Raw genomic sequence first — 16,760 nt, forward strand, 5'->3', positions numbered from 1 at the left:
GTTCAAGAAACCAGTCTGAGGTGATTTCGCGCTTTATGACGGTGCGTTATCCTGTTGGAAGTAGCACCTTTCTTCCCCGTTGTGATGCTCGATTTGAACTGCAGCAGATCGTCTTGACCATGGCTACATGCTTAAATGCGTTGAGTTGCTGCCGTGTGTTTGGCAGTTGGACAGGTGTACCTAATAAAGTGGCCGGTTGGTGTATATGAATAACCTTTTATATAAATGCGGTAACTTGTAATGCGTTTGTTACAACAATGCCTGTAGTTCAGCAACAATAGCAAAGCAGACATACAAAATCATCTGAAGTTTCATGAGTCTCTCAAACACCAAAGACCAAACAAGAGTCAGAATGCACAGTTTATTGCAAATGCTTAACCATACAGTACATTTACTCATCGGCACAGTGGTTTATATGGGATAATACACAGGCTGTAAAAAAAGACAAGCTTTTTGTTTGTTCATAAGTAACTTTGTCATTGTGCTCCATCTAAAAACGCTCAAAAGGCCTGAAAATGTTGTCAGTTATTTAAAAAAAAACCTTTCATGTTTCAGCCACCCTCATTATGAAAATTAAAAACTGAACGGGACTGTTATATTAGTATTGCATTTCCATTGTAAATAAACGTACTGTACGGCTCAACGAAGAACCTTTAAAGTCTATGGAGAATTTCCACCCTACAAAAGGATCTTTATAGTGGAAAGGAAGGTTCTTTAGATTTTTAAAATAACAACAATCATGATTTCTTTTAGCCCTCTTACTGCATTCAGGTCCCTTTTGTCCAGGAAGAAACGTTATATTATAATTATAAGGAGTAATAAATATCTAAATATAAGGGAACAAAACATCGCACATGCTTTTAGATCCAAAAACATCACACGCATATTAGGTTTCTGTGTATTGTGGGGACTTTCCATAGACTTTTAATTGTTTTTAATCTGACTAAACAACATTTCTGTCTCCAACCCAATATCTAAACATAGTACTTACAGTAAACCTGTGTTTTGTTTTTTGTTTTTTTTGTATTTTAGTGCATGTTTTACTATCTTGGGCTTCACTAATTGTGTGGGGAACATTTTGAAACACAAGTTTCACACAATGTATTCTGTTGACATACATGTATGCCTATCGACAAAATCATTCCAGCATGAAAGTTTTATGCCGTATTTCATCTAAGTGAAAATGCATGAATTTATGCAAGTAAAATGTTTATTATTAATATTAATGAGTCATATTTACTGTATTTTGTTTAACACATAAGTAACTTTCACAAGTCTTTGAGTAATATTGAGTATATTTAAAGCACTTATTTGAATTATTTAAAGAAATTGTCTCATCAGTATTGTCTTTTTGTGTGGTTCATGTGTAATATTATAATCATATCTACGCTTCCATCTACTGTTTTTAATGCACAATTTGCTATATCACATAAAAATGGAAACATCGCTAAAGGTTCCATAAAGAATCCTTAACATACATAAAACCTTTCCAAAACACATAAACAATATAATTAGAGGAAAAGGGTTCAGATTATTTACACTGAGAAAATTAAATATTACGAGAAGAGCTAAAAATAATGAAATGCACACCAGGACCTGACGTGGCTGAAGAGAGGACCGAGGCAAACAAAGTACGTTTTTTGGCACTCACAAGTGTTTTTGTAGCTTCATATGCTTACAGTTGAAGTCACAGAATATTTCAACAATTCCTTTCTAGACTTCAATAATCTCAGTTCCATTTCTGTGTATTGAGGACGAGAGAGCTCCAGGATTTCATCTAAAATATCCTAACTTGTGTTCTGAAGAGGAATGAAGGTCTCAGGGGGATTGGAACAACATGAGGGTGAGTAACTAATAACACAATTTTCATTTTTGTGTCGACTAATCCTTTAAATATATAAACTGTTATATTTCTTGGGATGTCAAAAGAACAGCCGAGCTTATCAGAGCAAACCAAAGTGAAAGTCTCCTGTTCACCAGGACTGATTGGCGAGAGTACAGTCAATGTTTCGCCCAGAAACCCTCACAAAAGCAAGACATCTGACACCACGGAGGATTGGTGTCGGGGCTTTTTCAGCTTGATTTCATCCTTTGCTTCAGTTTCTCACACTGAGACCAGACAGGTTCAAATCCCCATCCACAGCTACAGTACGTATCGTTTTTCTACCTCTGCCTCTAAAACTATAGTACTTCATCCAGGATAACAGCGAGTATCGTATGTATTTAGTTTCGCCGTGTGACTTTCGATCTGTGGTGTATTGTTAAATGACCCGCTCTACTGCGACTCGCCTTATAGAATCAGACCTAAGGAAAGCCAAGAAGAAATAAAATCAGAGACAGAGTGTAAAAATGTGCTGCTTTTTTATGATAAAAAGAGGCGGTCGGAAAAAAATCATCAAGCTGACACATCACTACTGTGTATAACTGAAATGTTTATTAAGGTTTTTGGTGAACACGATGGTCTTCTGTCCCAAAGCACAAGAATATGTGTGTCGCTTATGAGCCGGACTCACTTTTTTCGTTCTTCAATCTGTTCGACTTCACTGGATTCATCCACCACCTTTCCGTTCACCATGGTCTGGGTGACCACCTTCACAATCTTCCTGGTTCTCACTTCAGGCTCTTCTACAAAAGAGGGAAAAACACAAAATAACTTGCGATAACAGTCCAAAAACTAGTACACCCAAAATTTAATTTTATTTATTCATTTTCTTTTCGGCTTAGTCCCTTTATTAATCTGGGGTCGCCACAGCGGAATGAACCGCCAACTTATCCAGCATAAGTTTTACACAGCGGATGCCCTTCCAGCTGCAACCCATCTCTGGGTAACATCCATACACACTTATTCACACTCATACACTATGAACAATTTCGCTTACCCAATTCACCACACGTTTTTGAACTTGTTAGGGAAACTAAGGCCTAGCCGAGGCTTGAACTAGAGGTCTGCATTACAGCCGTGGGACCCGACCAGATTTCCTGCAGCGCGGGAATACATTTCCGAATAAAGCGCGGGAGCGGTTGGTAACTGGTGTATTTTGAACGGGAGCGTTCTAACAATATCGATCCCGACTCCCGTATGTATGTGTGTGAATGAGAGAGCGTGATGCTGCGTTTAGCTTAATGTCTATGGGTGTGTATGTGTGTGAATGAGAGAGAGAGCTTGGTGCTGTGTGTCGTTGTTCATCCCCCCTCCCCCGGGCAGGGCGGGGCTGGCAGCGGGACAACAAAAGCTGAATATAAGCTGGAGCGGTCGGCTTCAGACTAAAACCTGGCTGGAACGGGATTCAAAATTTAGTCCCGCCAAATCTCTAGCTCGAACCAGTGACCTTCTTGTTGTGAGGCGACAGCACTACCTACTGCGCCACCACGTCCCCCTTAAAATGTATAAGTTATAAAAAAATATTAAGTACAAATTTTGAAAAAGAGGAAAAATCAAGAGAAGCAAAACAATTGAAGAATTTAGTTGAAATTTTGTAGGTTGTAATTTATTTTTACAATATTTTGCTTTAATTTTTGAAAGTGCTTTATCTTTCAATTTCTAAAGATGGTTGGTGACTAAAATATTATTTTAATAAATATATCAGTTAAATAAATCTGTTTTGTTTAAATGCACCAAAAAACATTGCCTATATTCACTGAGAAATAAAAATATATATTTATTTTCAAAATGGGGTGTACTCAATTATGCTGAGCACTGTGTACAGTATAATACACTTTACTATTGTACGGTTCAAAACTGTATATTAATTACTATAAATTAGTATTAAATTAGTATTTGTTCATGCATGTTGAGCTGTATAGATATGATTACAACAGACTTACTTTTAGGAGTGACTATCTCTTTCATCCTGGAAAAACACAGAAAAGGAAACAAATGTCAGATAATCTGCTTTTCCACACTGAAAAACAAGATTCATGTTATTTATTAACATTTCTAAAGTAAGAGGTTGCACACAATTAATATGGGCTGAATTTAAACAAACAAATGACAAACATTAACAAACATTACACAATTTAGGGTGATTGTTTAAATTAAGCCCATATTAAATGTTTGCAACCAATGAATCGGTTATTTTTCAGTGCATCGTCTGATTAGTTTTCAGTGCATCGTCTGATCAGTTCTGTATGTTTCAATGAAAAAATGCTTTGAGAAAGTTCTTACACGTCCTCTCCGTCCAGCAGGCGCCTGTAGGTGGCGATCTCCAGCTCCAGGTTCTGTTTGATGCGCAGCAGCTGCTCGTAATCGGTCTTGATTCTCTGCATGTCGAGGCGCAGCTGTGAGAGCTCGTCCTCCAGCTGTGTGAGTGAACTCTGAAGACGCTCCATCTCTAGAGTGTATTTCTGATTCGTCTCTTCCAGGTTCCCTTCAAGAACGCCAATCTGAGAAGAATCGTAATATTCACAACACCCTTAGCGAAATTCGAAGGTCAGAATACTGGTCGAAAGTTTGGATTTTTTTTTTTTATGTTTTTTAAATATTTCCCAAATGATGTTTAACAGAGCAAAGAAATTTTCACATTATGTCTGATAATATTTTTTCTTCTGGAATTATTATTTTTTGTTTTATTTCGGCTAGAATGAAAGCAGTTTTTAATTTTTTTAAAAGCCATTTTAAGGACAAAATTATTACCTCATTTGTGTGGTTTATTCATAAACTAATTTCGAGAGGATCACGTGCTTTAAATCAACACGGCTGGCTCTTTATTAGCTCCGTAATCAGCCCTATTAGATGATTACGGAAGCATTATAAATAACCTGAGTTTGTCACTCCAGTTATCTTCGTCTTGAAGCTCCCCCCTTTCCACCCCTTCATCCTCCTCCTTTTCTGATTGGGCGACACGGTGGCCCAGTGGCTAGCACTGTTGCCTCACAGCAAGAACACCGCCGGTCCAACCTTTCGGGCCGGTCGGTGTTTCTGTGCGGAGTTTGCATGATCTCCCCGTGTTCGCGTGGGTTTCCCCCGGGTTCCCCGGTTTCCTCCCACCGTCCAAAACATGAACCATAGCCAAATCGACTAAAACAAATTATCATCCAATACAACCTCAGTTCACACTTCTCACGGTGACAAGCAGGGGAGTTTTCGAGACCTACCTGACCTCGAACTCCCCTCTCGCCCTTCTAACGGGAGGGAGCCCCGGGCCGAGGATATTACGAGCTCAGGGCTCTCTCCCGGGACAGCATGCCAAATACGCTTTATTGATCATCAGCTAAGTGTGAACTCTTGAAAGGCAATATTTTTCGTGATAGTCTACAGAAAGAAAACATTGTTATACAATAACTTGCCTAATTACCCTAACCTGCCTAGTTAAACAAATTAACCTAGTTAAGCCTTTAAATGTCACTTTAAGCTGTAAAAAATACAAATATTTAGTCAAATATTATTTACTGTCATCATGGCAAAGATAAAATAAATCTGTTATTAGAAATGAGTTATTAAAATTATTATGTTTATAATTATGAAAAATAATGAAAATTGTTTCTGTCCGTAAAACAGAAATTGGTCGGAAAAATAAACAGGGGTGCTAATAAAGGTTGGGAGGGGGGGAGGGGGTGGTAATGCCAAAGTAAGGAACAGTATTACTTTCCGTAAAAACGCTTAGCTAATTATTTTTTTAGGTAACTCAAGACTAATATATATCACTTTTAAAAGTAACTTCCCCCAACACTGGATATAAATACAGCATCTAACATCAGAATCATTTTTAAAGATGATCTTGTAAAATGACTGCTCTGTTGAATAACCTGCTCTTTAGAAGTTGTTGGACCATGAGATGTGGTGTGTTTTCAGCTTGTCATCACAAGCATTGCAGAGTGATTTATTACACAGGAGTAAACAACATATATGGCGTATGTTTGCATTGGGCCGAGCAGCAGATGGACGCACTGCGGTTTCCTGTGCTGAAGAGAGCTGAACCTTGACATGCTAGAGATCTGCTGACAAACTGTGGTCTGAATTATTGCAGATCTGATTAAAAAAAACAAAGTCCAAATAAGGTGAAAAGCACTGCGAGGATATGATGCTTTAAACAGATCACTGGCATATTTGTTGACCTTTAACCACCGGATAGAGGTTCTGACTGTTGGAAGAATGTTTATCCAAAAGAGTTTACAGATGAGTTGGTAACACTTCAGATTGGGGAACAATCTCTCACCATTAACTAGTAACTTATTACAATATATATAACAGTTTATTAGTAGTTAAAAAGCAGAAATGAATGCTGTATTCTGCATGACTATATTTCAGATCCTGTAATCATTCCCTTAAAGTCTTCAAAACTACCTTACTATCTATTACTAAGCAGTAAATTAGAGTTTAATGGAAGCAAATGTTATAGTAATAGTTGATAATTGATCCCAAAACTAAAGTGTGACCACTGAGTGGATCTGTTTTTGTCCATATTATTTGAAGTTCAAGTACCTGTCAGTTTTAATAAAGAAAAGAATTACAATCCCACGAATCACTGCGAATGAAACATTTAAATTAAAACAACAAGGAAATAAAACACTATTTAAGTTGTTAGTTGTGTCTACAGAAACCATATATTTCAAGTTTATTTTCAAATATGAATTTTATATGCATTTTTTATTAACTCAAGGGTAAAGGTAAATATATATTTTGGTGTACATTAGAGGTCTGTGCAGGACTGTTTTTTTAGTCCCACTCCCGTAAGATTTTCGACCACTCCCTCTCTATATTCAGTCTTTGTTCACCCGCTGACTCCTTAGAATAATTTTCTACCCGACCCGACTGTTCCCACTAAATTTAGATCTGGTTTCCAAAATCTCACATTTAAATTGGGTACTACCAAAAGAGAGAGATAACAGATAAAACTGTAGGTTGTGCAAGGATTGTGTTTATTTTTATTTGTCTTGTCAAGATGCTTTTAACATCAACAGCTGTGTGAAGCGTTTTCCCGAGACAATATCTTACTGTACATTCGAATGTCTTGGCAATCAAACTTAACACATTTGTCTGTGGTTTCTGCTCTGGCACCTGCAAGGATTTAGGAAATGTCAGTTTTGTTAGCCCCTTTGTGATGAGACATGAGTGCAGCCTTAAACCTGAGGTTCCAGTCTTGTGACTGCTAAAGGGTAAAACTATGAGGCATTTATCACATCACACAAAGGGTAATTTTTTTTTCCATTTGTGTCTTTGACGCATGAAAAATACTTCCATACATCAGATGTACTTGATGTGGGTTTCCTAACAGTAAAATGACCATTTTCTTATGCAAGCTAATTGTCCTTTTCTCACTTTGCTCTGCCATGTTGGTAAAGCCCACTCTGACAACCGTTACACCCTATTTACACCGGGCGTCAGCTTTAACGTTTCCCATTTACTTTGAATGGGTGACGTCAGGCATTGCCGAACTGCATTGTGGATCTGTCGGCACCGCTTCAGTGGCGCTGCTCGCTGCAGAACTTGGGACTATCTCAACTTTCAATCGCTGACGGAAGTGTCAGCCAATCAGATCACTGTATGCAAATACACTAGCTCAGACAGTAGCCGATGTGCTGACTAATTTTATTGGCTGACGCTGCAATGACGATCGCATCAGCCTCAATTTCAGACACGCCCTTCTGTCAAACGTTGGAGCCCTGTGTAAATGGGGCGTAATGACAGACTGTGCGAATAAAATACATGTGCAGAAAGCACTGATCCATGCGTTCAGCATGTCGTGAGCACTGGCTGTACTGGTGCTCAATAAGAATAAAGAAATCACAGATATGCTGTTCTGAAATAACGTCGGGAATGCTATATTGTTAGACCGCCCGCCCGCCCGCCCTGTTCAAATTACACCAGAGTTACCTCCTGCTACCGCATTTTATTCTGAAATTTTTCCCGCGTCGCAAGAAATCTGGTCAGCTCATGCGGTACAGCTGTGAGAATGCAGACCTCTAGTGTGCATTGCTAATTGCGACTCTTTGATTGGTCAGATTTTCTGTACAACTTAATGTTGAGTCGCAAGAGTCGTTTTGAGGCGTTGCGCTACGCTGTTTAAATAGCAAATGCATTAGCACTCATATGTGCGCCCATAGGCGTTCTGGTCTAAAAAGGAAGGTGTTCTGAGGCGGACCGCTGGCGCGTCGCTATTTTGAGAAACTATAATAGATTTTTCATTAGACCAAAACTAACCCGGTCTAAACTCAGGCGCAGAGTTGTGCCTCGCTTACGCACTGCTTAATACACACAAGAGAGCAATAGGCAAACATCTTTACAAATTAAAAAAATTAAATATTAAGGATATATATAGGATATAATAAGAATAGATATAGAATATAAATATAAAGGATTAAAATATTACAAAACATATTATTTTCTAGTCTACATAAATATGAAAAATCACTGCTTTATGTCTTCTTCATCTTGGGAGGCTTTTTCAGTTCATTCATAACAATTTGCTTTGGTATAATAACTATAATAAATAGCAGTATTATTTAATATATCCATATTTATATTTGTTTCATTAAAAACAAGCTTAGATTTGCCCACCTGTCAGGTTTAAGGCCATATGGGGCATGGCAGGTGTATTTGGAAATAACTCAGTATTTTGACAACATTTGGTCATTATTGTTCATTTATTCGTTTGCTGGAAATTAGAACTGAATTTAGAAATAGTTTTGAAACAAATATTTGCGCTTAACTAACGAAATTAATTATTTATAGGCTAATTGATCTCTGTGCGTAAAGGTTTCCCTATCCAAGAGCGAAAATGAAAGTAGTTCCATTATCTCTCATTCTCACGCAGTAGATGCTCTGTTTAACAGTTTTCTGTTAAAAAACTGTTAACTATTTGCTTGTGAAATGCTCATTTTTTCCACTTAGACTTACTTTGCGTCCTGTAAATAGCGAATGCGCTCTTGGCGCGACGCAGCTTACTCGTAAAGGGAATGGGAGATGAGACTCTAATTGGTTTATTCTCAAAACACACCTATAACTCATTAAGAAAATAAACTCAACCCTTTTAGACCATGCGCCCTGGCGCAAGGCAGATTTCCCATCCTTAAATTAGCAAAAACGCATCCTGACACACCCTGAAAGCGTTTGCGCCCTGCGTTTTGCGCTCTGTGCATGGACCGTCAAAATAGAGCCCTTGATGTTAATTGACAACCTTGACGTCAAAACAAAGTCAAACCGACGTCGTAACATTGGCGTCAACAAAACATGACCAAAATCAATTACATGACAATAATGTAATTGATTTTTGACACAGACGTTAAATGTCAATTTGTTGTGGTTTTGACGTCGATTATTTTAAGGCAGTCTCTTCCAACCCTGTTCCTAGAGGCACACCAACAGTACATGATATCTTATCTGGCCCATTAACTTCAGGTTTTGGAGTCTCTTCTAATGTACCGATGAGTTGGTTCAGGTGTGTTTGATAAGGAAGAGATTGAAAATGTGTACTGTTGGTGTGCCTTCAGCAAGAGGGTTGGGAAACACTTCTTTAAGGTACAATTCTTGCAATTAATAAATCAATACCTATGACTTTTCCCTCAATAAACTCCTAATTTGCTGCTTATTGATAGTTATTAAAGTAGTTAGGCATTGAGCATTAGCAATGTAGAATAAGATTATACAAAGTATGTATTTTATAAATATACTAGCAAACAATTAGCATGTTAATAACAGGCAGGTAATTCGCAACTAGTTAACAATGACAATTGTTCTGTACATCTGAAGTGTTACCCAAAACCCAGTGTAAATTTGTTAATTGTAACTGAATCTTACAGATTAATAAAACTTTCTTATAATATAATACTTTTTGTGTCATTATTTTGGTGGTCAAAAGGGCATCAAAGTGTTGGATGTTAAATAGACGTCAAGGTTTTAACATCAAATCCAAGTTTTTTGATGCAATTCTTGATGTCAATTGGATATTTTTTTGACATAAAGGTGTCCGCTGACTGTGACTTTGTATATTATGAACATGTTTTACATGTAGTTGAAACTAGGCCACTGAATTATAACAAAGTAATGCATACCTGAGGTGTTGCTGTGGTCACAATATGAACACCCTGGTCTTGCATGATACTAGTTACCACACCTAAAGTCATTGTTCAGAGTCATGCTTTTAGTAACCCTAGTATACAAACCGCCACGATTTTAACCTCCAGCAAGTACAAAATGTGCAAACGTGCAGTTGGTGTTGTGTCACCTGTTTGCGTAGACTGTCCAGCTCCACCTCGAGCGCCTGCAGGAAGCGTCGTCTTTCATTGAGTTCAGAATGAGCGCATCGCAGAGCCTCATTGCTTTCCTTCACCTCCGACTGCACGGCCTCCAGCTGTCACACACAAACACACAGCACACATTCAGTGAAACACACCTGTGTTTGCAGACAAATCAGCAGACTATAAATGGAGGACTGGGGTGTGGAGTAGTGAAGGGTCATTCTTGAATGATTCTTTCATTTGGAGTGATGCAGGAACAGAGAGTCATCTCAAGGAGTAATCAGCTTACTTTCACTAAAACTATAGTGGGATCAAATTCCCGCCTAAAGTATCGTGGTCGCGGATAGAAAAATAATAAGCGTAAATCAAAAAATTGTTTGTAAAATTGTAAAGGGAATTTGATCTCATATACTATACACTGTAAATAATGCTGGGTTCCACACAATCCCTTCATGTCATTCCAACCTGTGTTAATTTTAACACAGGTTCATTGTGATTACGTACCCCTGTATACATTTCTGGAAAGCGTGAATTATGTAGCTAGAGGTAAGTATGGTTGCATTACCCAAACCGCTTAAATTTCTCTTTATTACTGTGAAAAATCCTAGTGTGGAGTCTGAGCTTGACTATACACTGACCTTTTTCAGATACCAAATCTCTGCGTCCTCTTTGTTCTTGCGTGCGATGTTCTCGTACTGAACCCTCAGCTCAGCCATGACGGCTCCCAGATCTGGGCCCTGAGCTGCGTCCACCTCCACGTTCACCTGCTCATTGGACAGACGGCTCTTTAGAGCGTTCTTCTCCTACACAGAAAGAGAAAACGTTGTCTTTAACAATCTCGCAAGACAGTATTTGGACACTTTTTGCAACATTAATAATTAGATTAGGTTAAGAGCTAATAAAGGATTTGTTGATCAGGGTTTTATATTTTATATCCCCTGAGACCTTCGATCATCTTCGAAACACTAATTAAGATATTTTAGATGGAATCCTGGAGCTCTCTCATCCTCCATAGACAGTAACAAAAGAAGTTGAAAGTCCAGAAAAGGAACCAGAATCATTGTCAAAATAGTCCAAATGAAGTTTTTTGGTGCACAAAAGTGTTCTTGGAGCTTCGTCTGATTGCAGCTGAACCTCTGAAGTCACACGGACTGTTTTGACAATGTTTTTGGTTTTATTTCTGTAACATCTCAGGAATGTTGCTGTCAATGGAGAATGAACAAGCCCTCGGATTTCATCTAAAATATCTTAAATTTCATTCAGAAGATTAAATGAGTCTTAGGAGATTGGAACAACATAAAGGTGAAGCTTTGTTATTTATGTGTATTTACCTCTTCATGGTTCTTCTTCAGGAAATAGAGCTCTTCTTTCAGACTGTCCAGATCTCCTCGAAGGGTTGTGATGAACTGATCATGATCAGATTTAGCTCGTCTGAGAGCGTGACAGTCTCTCTCAACCGACTGACAAAGAGTAGCTTCTGCCTCCCATCTGTTTATGAACAAATATCATAATATACCGGTAAAACACAACATTTCAGGATTGATTTTTCTCTTAAATGATAAAAACATGGCCCAAAAATAACGCACTTGACCCTAAAATCTTCAGCCGCAAGTTTGGCGTTGTCAATCTCCAGCATGATCCGAGCATTCTCCAATGTCTTCTTTCTAACCTGCAGAACAAAACTGTGATGTTAACTGCCTGTTAATAACTTAAAGACATTACATTTCACAAGAATCTGACACTCAGCATGTTTAGATGGACGTAGTTACACGTTCCATCCGTTTACTATAGTAATTACAACGAATTGTGCTTATTTTAATGTAACTAACCCTTAACCTAACCCACATTCCAACCCCAACAATATAGTAAGTACATGTAATAATTTAATAATGCTCAGTAGTTAAATAGTTACACTGTAATAACAACACCTTAAAATAAAGAGTAAAATATAACCAAATTTACATATACATCTGAACGCATAATCGAAGTGAACACAAGCAAAAAATTTAGACATCGAGTTGTTCTATTTTAGTAATGTTATTTAAGTGCAGTACAGAAACGTACACCCCATTACTGTTATGTAGGACTTTTAAGCTCATTTTGTGACTGGATTTGCAAAGTGATTAACAGTTTGGGAGCTTTGAGCAAGACGTTTTGTATCTATTTATGTACAGCATGACAAATTATTAGCTGCACAGAGCAGCATTAATAGACGCCTAAAAGTGCTTAGTGTGCTCAAAGTGCTTGGTGTGGTAAAATAGTACTGCTTTTTCTCCACATGATCTGGAAGTGAAGGAAAGGGGCATAAAAAAAAAGCTCAGCTGCTTTCATGTCATTAGCAATTGCCTTAGCGCTTTCGTTTAGTTTGGACAACTTTTGATCTTAGGAAAAGATCACACCAAAAGTGTTTTTCAGTTCTGATAATGGCGCACAGAACTGCCTTTTTGTTGACTTTAATAAAGAGTAATGTGCTGTGCTTTTTATGTTGCTTGCCATCCACTGTGTCAATGGTCTTGGTGCTGGAGCGCACAACATCGGGAGCTTTTTTTCCACACAGTTTACTTTTTTCAACCGCAGATGCACACATCGCTCTATCAAAAATGTAAGATGCATAAATAAAGTGCAAAATGCTTACTGCCAATAAATTTTTTAAAAAGGCCACCCTCACAACAAATAATGAATTTGGTGTGATCGGCACCTTACTCTGCATCATTTTACCATGAAAACAAATTTTGAATACTTCAAGTCATCATGAACATGTTTTCTGCAGGTGTCCTGTAGGATGTAATGAGGACTGCAATTCCCATGATTACAGACTTAGTCACAGTCATCAAACTTTGCCTTTGTTTGTTGTGAATATGCGCCCACTAGTGGTGAAAGTTACATGTCGGACCTTTAATCAATCTACTGTATGTAGATCTAGTATAAAATGGAAAATGGAAACTGATTCTTTAATTTTTCTTCAGCTTAGTAACTTATTTATCAGGGGTCGCCACTGCGGAATGAACCGCCAACTATTTCGGCACATGTTTTATGCAGTGGATGACCTTCAAGCCACAACACAAAGATAAAAGAATATCACGTTCACACACACACTCACACACCACGGCCAATTTAGTTCATCCAATTCATCTACAGCGCATGTCTTTAGACTGGGGGTGAAACTGGAGCACCTGCCAAACCCACACCAACACATGAGAACATGCAAACTCCTCACAGTAGCCGCTAAATCAGTGGCCGCCTTGCTGTGAGGCAACAGCGCTAACCACTGAGCCACCATGCCGCCTTCTTCAGAATAAGGTAAAAGATTAGATTCTTACGTCCACGTAAATCTCCCCACCGAGACAAAATAACAAACCTCTTGTCCAATTGCATGTGCCTGTGCCATCAGTCCCTCAATGTCGTGACCTTTGGGTGCTCGCTCAGTCATAAACTGTTTAATCTTCAGCTCCAGGTCAGCGTTGGACTTCTCCAGCGAGCGCACCTTTTCCAGGTAGCTGGCAAGTCGGTCGTTTAAGACCTGCATGGTCTCCTTCTCGCTGGCACCGGCTCCCAGACCGTTCAGTGAGAGGTTGCTTATGATGTTCAGGCCATTACCCAGAGAGGTGGAGCGGGACAGGGACAGAGTATTGGCCGATGAGAGGGACACTGGGACTTTAGGACGTCCCCGAACCCCAATGTCCCGCATAGACATGCTGGAGAACGACGCTGTACGTCCCAGACAGTGACTGGTCATGGAGAAGCTGGATGTCATGGTGCTTGCAGAACCAGAGACGAGGTTTCTGGACGTGATCTGATGGTAAGGAAAATATTTAAAGAGTTTTTTTGAAATAATATGCTAAGATTAAGTTTTTTTTCCGTAAAACAAGCTAAATAAACTGCCAATGGGGTAAGCCAAATAAACCGTGGTGGAAAGAGTACTGAAAAATCATACTCAAGTAAAAGTACTGTTACGTGCTTAAAAATGTAGTGCAAGTAGAGTAAACGTATTTGTTGTGAATATTACTCAAAGTATGAGTAAAAGGTAAACCTTTCAAAAGTACTCAAGAGTAGTGAGTAGCGAGTATTACGCTCAAAATTACATGTTGAGTTTCACGATATATTTAACTAAAGCTCAACATCTTAAGTTGAAACAAAGAATCTCTTTAAGTTGAGTTGACTCACATTAGCCCCTTTCACACATACAGACCTTTCCGGAAAATTGCCGGCAATTTTCCGGAAAGGTTGTATGTGTAAACAGGTCCTTTTTGAAAATACCGGTAAATTCGTTCTGGCTATTTTCCGGAAAGAGAAGTTGTAACATTACCGGCAATTTGCCAGAATGCTGCGCTGTGTGAATGCAGAAGGAAGATTGCCGTAATAAGCGCGTGCACGTCTAGAACGTGCTGACGTGAAACGTCTGCTTTAGCCAATCACAACAGTCAGACGCATTTACGTCCGCGCGGTTTGTGAGAATAAAAAACCTTTGAATATTTTTCCAGACACATTTAGCTGCTAGAAGTTAGTCAGATCACGTTTATATGTTCTTCTTAATGCCAACTGTGTAAATAATCATCGATGAGATGCATATGATAAGCCGTTGTTTGTTTACCTTCAAGCTTTGCGTGTGCCTGTGAAACAGCCTGTGAGCGCCTGCACACGCACATATTATGAACATCTCGACATGAGAAAGTGATCCTGCGAAAGTTGTTCACAATATTGATCATCCACAGAGTTTGTAATTTAGTCAAATGTTTACAAATACAAGCGCAGCCGTTTGAAGCTCATTTGTGGTGAATGATGTCAGAATTTACCGGTATTTTGGAATGGATGTGTGAATGCTCTTTTCCGGAAAATTTCCGTAACGTCCTCGCCTGTGTGAACATCGCTTTTTTGAATATACCGGTAAAGTCGTTCCGGAAATTTTCCAGATATTTACCGCTATCACTGTGTGAAAGGGGCTATTTTCAAGGCAGCTGGTGAACTTGAGTTTGTAACCAGTGTGAAACGTTTTACAGTGCAGTTTATGCAATGATTATGATAAGGACGGTTCATTCATTTATTCGTTTTCTTTTCGGTTTAGTCCCTTTATTAATCCGGGGTCGCCACAGCGGAATGAACTGCCAACTTATCCAGCTTGTTTTTATGCAGTGGATGCCCTTCCAGCCACAACCCATCTCTGGGAAACATCCACACACACTCATCCACACTCATACACTACGGAAAATTTAGCCTACCCAATTCACCTGTAACGCATGTCTTTGGACTGTAGGGGCAACCGGAGGAAACCCACACTAACGCAGGGAGAACATGCAAACTCCACACAGAAACACCATAAGAACAGTTTATAAACACAATAAGACTCGTAAATAAAGTGCTCCCATTCTATTTTTTATTAATAAAGTAAATAAAGATTGGTTGCCCCTAATTATTTTAAGGCATACAGAGTAACTAATAATTTAACTACCTACATTTTATGTACTCACTATATGTTTAGGGATAGAATATGGGTTAGGTCTAGGGTTAGTTGCATGTAATTATGCATAATAAATTGCAGTTACTAATAGTATGCACTGTGCAAATGTAATTACTATAGTATGCACTTGTAACATGTGTAACAAGGACATCTTAAAATAAAAAAGTGTTACCCAAAGATTAATAAAACAGCAGTAAATAATATATATCATTTGTTTTGTGTGTGTTGAATGCTAAATACAGGATCATAAAGTGTGTAGAGTTATTTTAAAATTTTGCTAAAGTTATTTAAAACATACACTGTGAAAAGCAATTAGTTGACTTAACTTAAAAAGTGAGTAAAGCTGTTACTATATAATTATTAAGTAAATTAATTATGTGCATAATTATAATAAAATAGTCAGTTTAACAGCTCCAAGTTATAATAGTTTACTCAATTTTCATGAAGTATTAAGTACTCAATTTGTCAACTAATTTAAATCAACTAATTGATTTTTACAGCGTACAAAATGTTACATTTGACAGACAAAATCATCATCACAACACAAAGAAAACTATCATTTGGTTGCGAACAAAGCAGAAGAGGGACATTGTGTATATGAAATATAATACTTACATGGATTGTATCCAAAAGCTGGGCAGCTCCTGTGTGTGATTTTGTCCAGGAAGGAACTGCTGGCTTTTATTGGTGTCTGTTCAGGTCAAGCGCAGTATTTATGCCCGCACTCCTCCTGAAGTCTATGGAAGACCATGGCCAGCCAATCACAACCCTCCACAGGTGAAAAGATGACTGAAACCAATAAAACACAATGAAAATTTCCCAAGGCACTGTCCACAGTATACACTGCACATTTGTCATTGAAAATAAAAGTTAACAACAATAATTAACAATAACAAAAATTGGTCGTTTACAATAAAACTTCTTTGATTCTTTCATTTAAGTTTTACTAAAAGATGCCATGAGACTTAAAGGCATAATTCACCCAGAAATGAAAACCCTGTCACCATTTACTTTATCCATCCCAGTTTGAGTTGTTTTTTTGTTTGTTTTTTCAAGCAGACGAGAAGATCTATTGAAGAATGTTGGAAATCTGTAACAAATACTATGAAAGTCAGTGGTTACGGGTTTC

At 38.2% G+C, this 16,760-nt stretch overlaps 1 protein-coding gene and 1 long non-coding RNA gene across 3 annotated transcripts; one reads left to right on the forward strand and one right to left on the reverse strand.

The window, feature by feature from the left end:
* The first annotated feature begins 219 nt into the window (after positions 1 to 219).
* Positions 220 to 5,974, forward strand: LOC141385666 (uncharacterized). The gene is made up of 3 exons (XR_012406491.1): positions 220 to 1,843; positions 1,981 to 2,148; positions 4,186 to 5,974. It is a non-coding gene; the product is annotated as an uncharacterized lncRNA (long non-coding RNA).
* Positions 348 to 16,320, reverse strand: krt1-c5 (keratin, type 1, gene c5). 2 transcript variants are annotated; one of them, XM_009301953.4, is made up of 10 exons: positions 16,247 to 16,320; positions 13,535 to 13,969; positions 11,763 to 11,845; positions 11,508 to 11,664; positions 10,815 to 10,979; positions 10,164 to 10,289; positions 4,166 to 4,383; positions 3,826 to 3,851; positions 2,514 to 2,625; positions 348 to 2,304 (listed from the first exon to the last, which is right to left on the reverse strand). In XM_009301953.4, exons 2-10 carry the CDS (start codon positions 13,928 to 13,930, stop codon positions 2,262 to 2,264), a joined length of 1,326 nt encoding a protein of 441 aa, XP_009300228.1. In that variant the 5' UTR covers positions 13,931 to 13,969; positions 16,247 to 16,320; the 3' UTR covers positions 348 to 2,261.
* Positions 16,321 to 16,760: the final 440 nt, after the last annotated feature.

This window comes from Danio rerio, chromosome 5, assembly GCF_049306965.1.
Source record: "Danio rerio strain Tuebingen ecotype United States chromosome 5, GRCz12tu, whole genome shotgun sequence".
NCBI lineage: Eukaryota > Metazoa > Chordata > Actinopteri > Cypriniformes > Danionidae > Danio > Danio rerio.